Source organism: Ornithorhynchus anatinus, chromosome 5, assembly GCF_004115215.2.
Source record: "Ornithorhynchus anatinus isolate Pmale09 chromosome 5, mOrnAna1.pri.v4, whole genome shotgun sequence".
NCBI classification, from domain to species: domain Eukaryota; kingdom Metazoa; phylum Chordata; class Mammalia; order Monotremata; family Ornithorhynchidae; genus Ornithorhynchus; species Ornithorhynchus anatinus.
The window spans coordinates 41,820,176-41,834,149 of NC_041732.1; the positions used below are offsets into that span (position 1 = coordinate 41,820,176).

Here is a 13,974-nt window from a genome sequence, read left to right on the forward strand (position 1 = left end):
TGGACAATTTATAGTACTCCACTGTTTTGGCATAGAAGTGCTCCTTCTCTCTCATTTTACTAATGCAAGTTAGTTTGGGAATTCTTGCTCTTCATGTCCCAAATGAAGGTAATCACAACTAATACAGGCATGTTGGTACATTTTAGACATATGCTGAAAGTATTTGCCAAAAGTCTGAAGACCCACTAGCGTTCTCTGAGAGTTATTGAAGAGTCACAAAATTCTATTTCTTTGTCACAAGGGTGCTGAAAATATCAAAGGCAGGATCATTTGTCTACATTTTCTGGGCATTCTCTAGCGAGACATTTCCCCATAAATAATGTCTGTCTTAGGAATTCCTAACCCAAGGCCTGGAATTTTACCTTCACATATGATGTTCCTTCTGTAGCATGTCCAAACTAGTACAGTCTTCCTAGAAATCGGTACATCTGGATTTCACTCTCCAATGCTTCTCAGAGAAACTCATCTAATGGACTGCTTCTTTTGGCTTACAGCTTTTGGAGTTTTTGAAATCATAAAGAAGTTTATATGGTGATGTATTTTATGGAGCAGCCTCTGGGGAACACCCCTGAACTGCTGCATTTTCTTTAATAATAACTGTAGTATTATTTTAAGTGCTTATTATGTGCCAGGCACTGTACTAAGTGCTGGAGCATAGTGAGTATAAGTAGATCAATCACAGGCCCTGCCTCATAAGGGATCCGTGGTCTAAAAGGAAGTCTTATTTTTTGGTGGCTGAGAAGAGAGGAATTGCATCTGTTTATTCAGCCAGGACTACAAAAGAAGGAGCATGGTCTTGTTTTTCTTTTTGTAGTGGCTGGCTAAGTGTCCTAACCTTCTGGTTTGGAGAACATAGGAATGTGGGAAGCAGCATGGCCTAGTGGAAAATCAGGGGCTTGGGAGTCAGAGAACTTATTTTCTAATCCTGGCTCTGCCACTCTTTTGCTGTGTGACCTTAACTTCTCTGGACCTCAGTTACCTCATCTGTAAAGTGGGGATTGCATTCTCCTCCATCTGACTCAGATTATGAGTCCATTATGGGATTATCTTGAATCTACCTCAGCACTTAGTACAGTGCCTGGCACAAAGTAAGTGCTTAACAGATACCAGTATTTTTTTTTAATAATGGGGCTAAAAAAAATTGGTCATTATGCTACTCTCTGACCAGTGACTGACTTCTCTGTTGTTGTAACAATAATGGAATTTACTAAGAGCTTCCTCAACTGTACTAAGCACTGAGGAAGATACACTGGTAGGAGTTAGGGCCCTGACCCTTGGCGACTCACAGTCTAAAGTAAAGTGGGTCAGGATTCCCCTCCAAGGGCTGGCACCAGCCTGTTTCCCCTCTCTATGCTGGGGGTTGCACCTACGAAGATGGCTAAGAGTGGGCAAAAGGTAGCTGTGGACTGTCTGCATCCGTGTGCGGAGCTGCTGACCAATGCCACCCAGGATGGACACAGCTGTGGAGGGTGGGGGAGTCATCTCACTTGCACTGGCTGTGGGCTTGAGTAGGAACTCATCAAACATGTGGCGGATTTTGAGGGGGCCCTAGTCCAAATGGCCACAAAAAGACCACCTCTCCAGCCCCAAGGCTACCTTGCCAAGAGGGGCAGTGGGTTAGTGATGGGCAGAAAGGAGGACTATTTCCCATAATGGTCTCCAAGCATTAGGGGAACTAGGAATTTAGACCTGCTTTGGGTTCAGAAAGATCTCCTAGAATGGTTTCTTCTCTCATTTCAGAGACTGAATCAGTCAATGATATTTAATGAGCACTTTACTGTGTTCAGAAAGGAAGAGCATGTGTCCTCCTAGAATTTTCCAGGGCATGATGAGGGAATTTCTCCAGTCAGTTTTCAAAATATTAAATGCAGATGATTCCTGAAATAAACTCTCTTTCCTTCACCCAGAAATAAACACCCCTTGTGGACCTATATTTTCGGTTGGGAAAGTACATGTAACTTTAGTAGTCTGATTATCCTCTTCTCATTTAAGATGTCATTTACCAAATTCAGACAAATAGAATAAATGGAATATTTATCTTTGATAATATAATAATTCAATAATAATACTTGTGGTATTTGTTTACTTAGTGCCATGCACTGTACTAAGTGCTGGGGTAGATATAAATTAATCAAATCGGACAAAGATCCTGTTCCACATGGGGCTCACAATTAAAGTAGGAGGGTGTAGGATTTAATCCCCATTTTACAGATGGGGGTACTGTGCAGTTAACTGACTTGCCCAAGGATACACAACAGACAAGAGATGGACTGGAGGAGTCCCAGGCCAGTGCACTTTTCACTGGGCCACAGTGCTTGATGAATGAAGATGTTTATTAGAGGAGACAATTATTTTAAGAGTATTTGATAATTTATTTGCATGAAACTTTATTCTTGCTACTTGTCTTTATTTCCCCCATTTTCTGCTTAAAAAACCTCAGGGACTACCAAGACAATCACCAGCTGCATTATATAGCATATATGGCATTCCACCAGAATCCTCATGTTTTCATGGTAACTTACCCTTTCATATTGAAAAAGGTTTTCTGGTGATGAGGTTGGCAACACCCTAAGGAACCACATGGACTCAAATTATATGGTGAAACCAGTACTAATGCTAAGTGTTGTTGACACTGCTCCACTGTAAGAGAGGCTGAAAGTAAGAGTGTGGAGTCAGACCAAAGGCAAAAACTGAGCTAAAAGGGATTAAGACTATGAGCCCCATGTGGGACATGTACTGTGTCCAACCTGATTAGCTTATATCTCCCCCAGTGCTTAGACTATTTCCTGGAACATTGTAAGCACTTAGATACCATTAAAAAAAAAAGAGTGGGGTCTGACCAACAGGGTAAGGGAGGTGTCACAGAAGAGCTAGCAGAATGGGTGGTGGAGCCATAGACCTCGGCATGGCCTCAGGAAAGCCCCTGGCTTTTCAGGTGGTTTGGGATCCGTTTGTCAGGATGAAGCTAACTAGATTTGACTGGATTGGGCTGGATTAGGATGCCCTTCTGTTTCTCCCTTTCCCTCCGACCCTCTTGGGTTCCCTCTTTTAGATGGAGCTGGTTTGAAAGTAGCCTGAAACATGCTTTGGGAAGCACCTTTTTTATGGTACTTATTATGTGCCACATACTGTACTAAGCGCTGGGGTAGATAGAAGCTAATCAGGTTGGGCACAGCTCATGCTCCACATGGTTCTCAGTCTTAGTCCCATTTTTCGTGGCTTAGTGGAAAGAACATGGGCCTGGGAGTCAGAAGGACCTGGATTCTAATCCTGGCTCTACCATTTGTTTGCTGTTTGACTTTGGGCAAGTCACTTAATTTCTCTGGGCCTCAGTTCCCTCATCTGTAAAATGGGGATTAAGACTGTGAGCCCCACATGGGACAACCTGATGACCTTGTATCTCCTACAGTGCTTAGAACAGTGCTTGGCACATAGTAAGCGCTTAACAAATACCAACATTATTATTTTTCTGATGAGTTAACTAGAGAAAAGAAGTGACTTGCCCAAGGTCACACAGAAAAGTGGCATATCCAGGATGAGAGCCCAGGTCCTTCTGATTCCCAGGCCCGTGCTCTATTCACTAGACATTCCTGCTTCTCTTTACAACATCGTTTATAAAAACATCAGAAATGGCAGTTCTGGGCCACATCAATGCTTCATCCAGTCTGGGATTCTGCCTCTTACAGTGGCTGCAGGATATGTGGCAGAACCATGAGCGGTTTGTCTTGCTTGACATCCACCTGTACCAATCAGAGAAAAACCCATGACATTTCCCTCTACATTTCCCAATTTCCCTGTAGTAATCCATTATGGACAAGTCATCCATGAATTTATCCAAATTCCTCTAGAACTGGCAGATGTTTTCTCCCTATAGAATTTCCCAGATTTCTAGGCTATGCATTTGGAGCGGGGTGAAGACAAGTGTCTTAATACTACTACTACTACTAATAATAATAATGTTGGTATTTAAGTGCTTACTATGTGCAGAGCACTGTTCTAAGCGCTGGGGTAGGCATGGGGTAATCGGGTTGTCCCACGTGAGGCTCACAGATAACCCCCATTTTACAGATGAGGTAACTGAGGCACAGAGAACTGAAGTGACTTCATTCATTCATTCAATAGTATTTATTGAGCGCTTACTATGTGCAGAGCACTGTACTAAGCGCTTGGAATGAACAAGTCGGCAACAGATAGAGACAGTCCCTGCCGTTTGACGGGCTTTACAGTCTAATCGGGGGAGACGGACAGACAAGAACAATGGCAATAAATAGAGTCAAGGGGAAGAACATCTCGTAAAAACAATGGCAACTAAATAGAATCGAGGCGATGTACATTTCATTAACAAAATAAATAGGGTAACGGAAATATATACAGTTGAGCGGACGAGTACAGTGCTGAGGGGATGGGAAGGGAGAGGGGGAGGAGCAGAGGGAAAGGGGGAAAAGAGGATTTAGCTGCGGAGAAGTGAAGGGGGGTGGTAGAGGGAGTAGAGGGAGAAGAGGAGCTCAGTCTGGGAAGGCCTCTTGGAGGAGGTGAGTTTTAAGTAGGGTTTTGAAGAGGGGAAGAGAATCAGTTTGGCGGAGGTGAGGAGGGAGGGCATTCCAGGACCGCGGGAGGACGTGGCCCAGGGGTCGACGGCGGGATAGGCGAGACCGAGGGACAGTGAGGAGGTGGGCGGCGGAGGAGCGGAGCGTGCGGGGTGGGCGGTAGAAAGAGAGAAGGGAGGAGAGGTAGGAAGGGGCAAGGTGATGGAGAGCCTTGAAGCCTAGAGTGAGGAGTTTTTGTTTGGAGCGGAGGTCGATAGGCAACCACTGGAGTTGTTTAAGAAGTGGAGTGACATGCCCAGATCGTTTCTGCAGGAAGATGAGCCGGGCAGCGGAGTGAAGAATAGACTGGAGCGGGGCAAGAGAGGAGGGAGGGAGGTCAGAGAGAAGGCCGACACAGTAGTCTAGCCGGGATATAACGAGAGCCCATAGCAGTAAGGTAGCCGTTTGGGTGGAGAGGAAAGGGCGGATCTTGGCGATATGGTAAAGGTGAAACCGGCAGGTCTTGGTAACGGATAGGATGTGTGGGGTGAACGAGAGAGACGAGTCAAGGATGACACCGAGATTGCGGGCCCGAGAGACGGGAAGGATGGTCGTGCCATCCACGGTGATAGAGAAGTCTGGGAGAGGACCGGGTTTGGGGGGGAAGATGAGGAGCTCAGTCTTGCTCATGTTGAGTTTTAGGTGGCGGGCCAACAGCTGCCAAGTGGCGGAGCCGGGATTCGAACCCATGACCTCTGACTCCCAAGCCCAGGCTCTTTCCACTGAGCCACACTGCTTTACTAGCGGGGCAGGTATGGGGGAGACCAAGTTCAAAGAAAACATGGGGAGCCGGGTCGAAGTCTGGAGGTGGTGGTAACATGGCCAGGGCATCCCAAGGTGTGCTGAGGCTACCAGGGATTATGGAGGGCGATGCTTAAGAAGGGCTGGGGAGTGGAATAAGGGACAGGATGCTGAAGCAAGTGCAAGATCTAGGCTAAGTGCAGGGGTATCCAGGGTGTGCCAGAGGAAGGGGCCAGGCTAAGTTCAGGCAGGTTGAACAAGGAGGAGAGTCACAGTGTGATCGAGGAAGGGAGATGGGATTTGGAAAGACTAACTTCAGGTGCAGAGAGAGAAGAGTTAGAGATAATAAATAATAATAATTATGGTATTTGTTAAGTGCTTACTATGTGCCAAGCACTGTTCTAAGCGCTAGGGTAGATACAAAGTGATCAAGTTATCCCATGTGGGGCTCACAGGCTCAATCCCCATTTTACAGATGAGGTAACTGAGGCATAGAGAAGCTAAGTGACTTGCCCAAGGTCACAAGGTCACACAGCAGACACATGGCAGAGGCGGGATTACAACCCATGACTGCTGACTCCCAAGCCCGTGCTTTTGCCACTAGGCCAAACTGCTTATCAAAAAGAAGAAATAGATTGAAAAAGAGACCTAGAAGAAGAGAAAAAAGCTGGGGTCAGGGAGAATCTTGGAGGTGAGGGAGGAAGAAGTGAGGTTGGAAAAGAGACAGTTGGGAAAGAAGACAGCAGGATGAGAAGAGTAACAAGAAAAGGAAGGGAAGAAAGAAGAAATTGAGTTAGTAAATTTAGAAGAGGATTAGGGAGAGAAGGGAGAACAAAGTGGAATGTCAAAGGGGATGCACAAAATTGTGGGAGCGGGAAGCGGAGTTGGAAATAGAAACTCAAAAATACCAGAAGATTTTCCAATTTTCCCCTGAGCATGTTATAGCTGTGGTTCCTCTAGGAATCTTCTGTTACTTAACTGGTACTTCAGAGAAAAATAAATAGATCTAGCTGTTGTTAAAGCCACGTGGCATGTGGAGAGAGGACAGAACTGGGAGTCTGGGAGCCTGAGTGCTAATCCTGGCTCTCCCACTTTTTTTTAATAGTATTTAAGTGCTCACTATGTGCCAGGCACTGTACAAGGCAGTTAAGTCGGACACAGACCATGTCCCACATAGGGCTCACAGTCCCCATTTTACAGGAGGTAACTGAGGCACACAGAAGTTTAGTGACTGTTTGACCCTAAGTAGATAAGGATCCACAGCAGGCAAGTGGAGGAGCTGGGATTATTCATTCATTCAGTAGTATTTATTGAGAGCCTACTGTGTGCCGAGCACTGTACTAAGCATTTGGAAATTACCATTCAGCGATAAAGAGAGGCAATCCCTTCCTATAATGGGCTTACAGTCTAGAAGGGGGAGACATACATCAAAATGAGTTAAATGGGCATCGATGTAAATATAATTATAGATATATACACATCAAAACAAACAGGTATTAATATAAATAGTGTGGCTCAGGGGAAAGAGCCCGGGCTTGGGACCCAGAGGTCATGGGTTCTAATCCCCGCTCTGCCGCTAGTCAGCTGTGTGACCTTGGGCAAGTCACTTCACTGTGCCTCAGTTACCTCATCTGTCAAATGGGGATTAAAACTGTGAGCCCCATGTGGGACAACCTGATCACCTTGTATCCCCCAGCGCTTAGAATAGTGCTTTGCACATAGTAAGCACTTAACAAATACCACAATTTATTTTATTTAAATAAATAGAATTATAGATATGTACATAAATACACAACCCAGGTCCTCCTGACTCGCAGGTCTGCTCTCTAACCACTAGGCCATGCTGCTTCTCAGGCACTTACCTGTTGTGGCACCTTGGACAAGTCACTTGATGTCTCTATGCCTCAGTTTCCTTTTCTGTGAAGTGGAGTTTAAATACTTGTTTTCCCTACCCTTTAGATTGTCAGTCCCATGCGGGATGAATTGATTTCCCTTCTGCTAGAAACAATATCCAACACTGGCTTCACTGACACTGTCCTCTCCTGTTTTTCCTCCTATTTCTCTGGCTCTTTCGTGTGCTCCTCCTCTGTCTCCCATCATCTTACAGTTAGATAGCTGTAAGAGTCCTTCAAGGCTCATTTCTGGGTCCACTTCTATTCTCCATCTACACCTACTTCCCAGGAAAACTCATTTGCTTCCATAGCTTCAACTACTGTTTCTCTACAGATTATTCCCAAATCTACATCTCTACTTGGATGGCCCACCGACACTTCAAACATAACATGTCAAAATCAGAACTCATCAACTTCCCTCCCAACCCTGTCCTCCCCCTGACTTTATCACCATTGACACCACCACCATCCTTCCTGTCTCACAAGCCCATGACCTTGGTGTTATCCTCAACTCATCTCACATTCAACCCACATATTCAATCTATCATTAAATCCTGTTGGTTCAACCTTCACAACGGTGCTAGAATCCACCCTTACCTCTTCCTTCAAATTGCTACTCTGCTGATGCAAGCACTTTTCCTATTGCTCCTCGACTACTCATGTTTGCCTCATTGCTGACCTCCCCGCTCCTGCTCTCCCTACTCCAGCCCATACTTCACTTTGCTGCATAGATCACTTTTCAACAAAAACATTCAGTCCATGTCTCCCAACTCCTCAAGAACCTCCAATAGCTGCCCATCTACCCAGTCCATATCCAATAGACACTCCTTACCATGAGCTTTAAAGCACCATCAGCTCACCCCTTCCTACCTCAACTCACTGATCTCCTACTTCACCCCAGTGCACATTCTGCTCCTCTAGCACCAGCTTACTCTCTGTGCCCCCATCTTATCAGTCTTGCCTCTGACTCCATTCCCTCCCCCTCCTGACCACCATTCTCCTGACCATTATTAAGGTCACATCTCCTCCAAGAGACCTTCCCTGATTAAGCCTCCTTGCTGATCTCCCTGCTTCCTGTCTCTCCTGACTCCAATCCATACTTTACCCTGATTCTGAATCATTTTTCTACAAAAGCATTCTGTCCCTGTTTCCTTACTCCTCAAAAGCCTCCGGTGATTGCCCATCCACTTTCGCATCAAACACACACTCCTTACCATTGGCTTTAATGCACTCAATCACCTTGCCTCCTCCTACCTTACCTCCCTGATTTCCTACTACAACCCAGCCCTCACACTTTGATCCTCTAATGCCAGTCTCCTCATTGTACCTAGATCTCAACCCCTCGCCTACGACCTTGCCTCTGGACTGGAACACCCCTTCTCCATATCTAGCATTCTATCACTTTCCCGAACTTCTGAGCGTTATTGAAACCATATCTCCTCCAAGAGGCTTTTCCCAACTAAACCCTCATTTCCTCTTTTCCCACTCCTTTCTGTTTCACTCTTGCATTTGGATTTGTAGCATTCATTCACCCCCTCCCTTAGTCCTACAGCACTTACGTACATATCGGTAATTTATGTCAATGTCTCTCCGCTAGACTGTTAGCTCACTGAGGACAGGAAACATGTCTACCAACTCTGTTATTTTGTACTCTCCCAAGTGCTTAGTACAGTGCTCTGAACAAAGTAAGCACTCAATAAATATGATTGATAAGAGGAGTAAGCGGAGACCATAACTTTAATTCATTTTTGATGTAGCGCAATGCGATATTCCTGGCAGCAGGTGGCAGCAATTTCTTCTCTTTATAAGGAATATCTGCTATTTGTTTTACTGAAATGAACAGTAATGATGAATTGATAGGATAATAAATTGAAATGTAAATTTTGAAGATTTTATACCTGTTTTGTACTTTCTCTGGTATTGTTAAGGAAGCTAGATTTTGGAGGAGTTACTAAGCAATTTTGTTAGTTTTTACAGCACAAACAGGTGTGGACTCATAGGGCAAATTATAATTAATTGTGGTATTTGTTAAGTGCTTACTCTATATCTAGTACTGTAATAAGCACAAGGGGAGATACAAGATATTCAAGTCATACACAGTCCCTGCTGCATGTGGGGCTCACAGTTTAAGTGAAAGAGAGAATAGGTACTAAATCCCTATTTTACATATGTGGAAACAGACGTAAAGAAGTTCAGCAACTGGTCTAAGGTCACACAACATGGAAGTGACAAAATCGGGGTAAGATCCTGGTCCTCTGACTTCCAGGCCCATGCTTTTTTCTGCTAGGTTATGCTGTTTCTCAATCGATCAATTGTATTTTCAAGTGCTTACTCTGTGCAGAACCCTGTACTAAACAGGAAGGTGCAACATAACATTCCCACAATAAAGCCGAGTTGGTAGACATGATCTCTGCCCACACAAGGAGCTTTCAACCAATAGGGGGAGACAGACATTAAAAACAAATCTGTAAAATGGGCAACTACCAGGAATAATGTAAAAGCAATGAAAGAGCAGAATTTTGTATGTGATGTGTATTTTTACTTCACTCTAATATTTACCTGTCACTGTACATGCTATAACATTTTTGCTCACACTCACTCCCTTCTCCTTATTGTCTGACAGACCACTATGCTCCCCATCTTCAGACCCCTACTAAAGTCATTTCTCTTCCAGGAATCTTACCCTAACTAATCTCTCCCTTCCCACCCTTTTTTCCCCTCTATCTACATCACCCCTGCACTAAATTTTGAATGCCTTAAGCAGTTGAGTTCTCCTCCCCCATGTCTGCCTCCTGGCACTTATGTAGCAGTAAGAGTCAGTCAGTCAATCATAATTTATTAAGCCCTTACTGTGTGCCCTTATTGAGTGCTTACTGTCAGAGCACTGTACTAAGCACTTGGGAGGGAACAATATAACTGACACATTCTTTGCCCACAACAAGGTTATAGTCAATAAGGGGGAGACAGACATTAATATAAATACATAAAGATATGTGCATAAGTGCTGTGGGGCTGGAGAAGTGGGTGAATAAAGGGAGCAAGTCAGCGTGACACAGAAGTGAGTGGGAGAAGAGTAAAGGGAGACTCAGTCAGGGAAGGCCTCTTGGAGGAGCTGTGCCTTCATTAAGGCTTTGAAGTCAGGGAGAGTAATTGTCTGTTGATATGAAGAGGGAGGGCGTTCCAGGTCAGAGGCAAGATGTGGGTGAGAGGTTGGCTGAGGCGAGATAGATAAGGTCAAGGTATTATATTTATTAAGCACTTACTGTGTACAGAGCACTGTACTAAGTATTGGGGAAAAAAAAGCACAGGTGGGAATTAGACACAGACCCTGACCCTTGACGAATTCATAATCTATGTGTCTAGGTGTGGTGGGAAGGAGTGGAGACATGGGAGTGATGAAACACTAAAATATTAAAGCAGCATAAGTGATGAGGACAAATATGTTATACACAAAATAAAAACAAAAGAGTAGGGAGTTGTGGCTAGAGGAGCAGAATTTCTCCTCGTGATTCATGGTCCACAGCAATAGCTACCGAAGCCACCTGCTTTCCCAAGATTCTCTGAGGCCTCATATGGTCTAAGTGAGGTTCTCTTTCTCACTGAGGTGGCAGGAAGTAGGGAGGGTTGGGAGTCTCCCCCGTGGTCCAGAGGGCAGCCGATGCCAGCCCTGGGTGGTGAGAAAGTTCGTTTGCTCAGTCACAATGAAAGTGTGCAGGGAGGCGAGACTGCACATGGCAGCCATCTCCTTCCGCTCCAGCGGCGAAGAGGGAATGAGGAGGCCGAGTGGTAGTTTCCATAGCTGGCACGCTGCCCACACAGCATGCCGCAGGCAGGCAGAGAATTCCTCTGCTATGGTTGGGGGCTGGGAGGGAGGGCTGAGGACGGGCTGAGAGCATGCAGGGTTGCAAGGTTGCAATTACCGGATGATTTGCTTGGCTGCAAGTGAACGTATTCTTCTACTAGTTTGATGCCCCTACATGTAATCTATCTGTAATTTATTTTAATGGCTGTCTTCCTGGCTAGATTGTAAACTTCTTGAGAGCAGATATCATGCCTACTTACTTTATTGTACTCTCCAAGCACTTAGTACAGTGCTCTTGCATCCATTGAACACTCAATAAATTGCATTGATTGATTTTATTCAGAACATAACTTTTTCCTGTCTGTTGATGGAGAACAAAGAGCCTCCAGTGGATTCAGGACTTAATTTTGCAGAATATTGCACTGATGATTTTTCTTCTCCCTGGGATGTTTGAATAATGAACAGGCACTAGAACAAGTTCATTAAATATATATATATTTCTATGAAATAAATACTGAAGTTTTCAATTAATTTCTAGGCTTACCCAGGTGGAGAAAATGACCAAAGGAGAAGAAGATGACAACGTACATAGGTACACAGAGGACTCAACAGATGTGTACAGCTCACAATTTGAAAACATTCTGGATAATACTTCTTTATACTACAGTGCAGAGTCACTGGAGACTTTATACTCAGAACCTGATAGTTATTTTAGCTTTGAAATGCCCCTCACCCCAATGATTCAGCAGCGAATCAAAGAAGGCAGCCATTTCCTGGAGAGGACCATGGGAACAGGACCACAAGATATCCTCAGCGTTTCTGCCGACGGCGGGATAGTAATGGGTTACTCCGAGATCACCAACGGGTTGAATGATACCGGTGAAACAGTCTTCAGAAAAGGCATCCCTGAGGTTGCTCTCTGGGGAAGGTAATGATTTCTTGGTTCCTTTTTGGCCATTTGTTTCTTCAATGAATCTTGAGGCATCCCCCAAGTTGAGCTTTACAAGTCAAGTCAATTTGAGATGAGGGTCAGCAGTTTGGATGTTGGGGAGAAGATGCACATTTAAAAATAATTTGGAGGCTCCCGGGGAAACTGGCTATTTGTTTTTTATGGTATTTAAGCTCTTTCTATGTGCCAGGTACTCTTCTAAGCCCTGAGGTAGATATAAGATCACTGGGTTGGACTTAGTCCATGTCCCACCCGGGATTCAGAGTCTTAATCCCCATTTTACAGATGAGGTAACTGAGGCACAGAGAAGTCAGTTGGCTTGCCCAAGGTCACACAACAGACAAGTGGCAGAGCTGGGTCTAGAATCCAGGTCCTTCTGACTCCCAGGCCCGAGCTCTGTCCATTAGGCCATGCTGCTTCTGCAGCTACATGGAGCTTTGTCTCATTTCCAGATCAATGATGGAATTGAATCCTCAGTTAACCTCAGGGAATCCTCAGTTAACCTTTGCACTTTTTGATTTCCTTGCATCAGCATAAGTGGGGCTTTGAGAGCTGGACCAATAAGAGCCTGTTTTCAGGGACAACATGGTAGAGGTTAAGTAACTCATACTTAACAAAGGGAAAAGAAATTCAAGCGAACTTGGAATATTGAAGTACTTTACCAGCCTGGGCATTAAGTTTCATTCAGGAGCACTGCAATTCTATTAAGTGATTTATATTTATATCAAGTGCTAAAGCAGTTTATAACTTTTGCTTCATGCCCCATCATATACAAATAAAAAGTCACTTTTGTGAGTGACAGACTAGTCATTTCTCTGCACTTTTCACCAGAGGGCAGAGAGAGGGAACCCAGCCTATCCAAACTAGCCACTGCACTGAACGGAAGGGACAACTTTTCGGCTTGCTCTGAGCTGGATGGATTTAACATTGTGCTGCCTTTGGTCACAAAGCTTATTGCTGCCCTGTAGTTTGAAGAAAAAAAAGAGATGTTTTTTGAGCTCAGGGTCATATGAGGAATCACGGCTCATTTTTTTTAGTGGCATTTTTTAAGCGCTTATTATGTGCCAGGCACTGTACTAAACACCGTGTCAGATGCAAGATAATCAGGTTGGACACAGTCCATGGCCCATATGAGGTACACAGTCTCAATCCATGTTTTACAGATGAGGTAACTGAGGCGCAGAGAATTTAAGTGACTTGCCCAAGGTCACACAGCAAACAAGTGGCTGATCTGAGATTAGAACCCAGGTCCTTCTGACTCCCAGGCCTGTGCTTTATCCACTAGGCTACCCTGCTTCTCCCTGAGTTCTGAATCCATCAATCAAAGATTTACTGAACCTTCATTGCATAGACTCTAGACTATATACTCTCTGAGGGCAGGGAATCTGTTATATTGTTATATCATGCTGCCTCAGGTGCTTAATACAGTGTGCTGCACACAGTAAGCACCCAATAAATATGATTGATGATTAAGTGTTTGGGAAAGTACAGTGGAGATAGATGTCCTCCCTGATTATAATCTAATCAATCAATCTAATGGAAGCTCTTTGTATTGTACTGTACTTAGATGTTAGTAGGGCACAAAGGGAAATGGACAAAATACTGTTAAGTGCCTTTTAGGGTAGATATAAAGGTTTTAATTCTTGTCATTCTCTCCACCTCTCTCCCCCTCTACCAGACCAACACTGCCACCCACCCCTTCCCCCCGACCCTACATCAAGGTCCATGGAGTCTCTTGGGAAATCCATCCCTGCATCGTATAAAAGGGCACTGTGTCTGAACTGATTTATTTGTACCCACCCCACTGCTGCTTGACATGTAATACATGCTGAAGTATTATAGTAATAATAGTAATTCCCACTTTCCCTGATTAATCTCCTAACACCCTATCCTTTCACCTAACTCTAGGACTTAAGAATTTCCTTAGCACTCAGGTCTATATGTGTATTACGTTATTTTGACCACTCTAATTGTGACTATTTGTATATTCATTAGTGCAATATT

At 44.4% G+C, this 13,974-nt stretch overlaps 1 protein-coding gene across 5 annotated transcripts in view; it reads left to right on the forward strand.

Moving 5' to 3' along the window:
* PSD3 (pleckstrin and Sec7 domain containing 3) overlaps nt 1–13,974 on the forward strand; it is a 418,976-nt gene that overhangs the window by 111,303 nt on the left and 293,699 nt on the right. For all 5 annotated transcript variants that reach the window (XM_029066223.2, XM_039912019.1, XM_029066224.1 and 2 more), the window contains one exon: nt 11,560–11,949. In XM_029066223.2, coding sequence (XP_028922056.1) covers nt 11,560–11,949 — 390 coding nt within the window. The remainder of the gene's footprint in view (nt 1–11,559; nt 11,950–13,974) is intronic.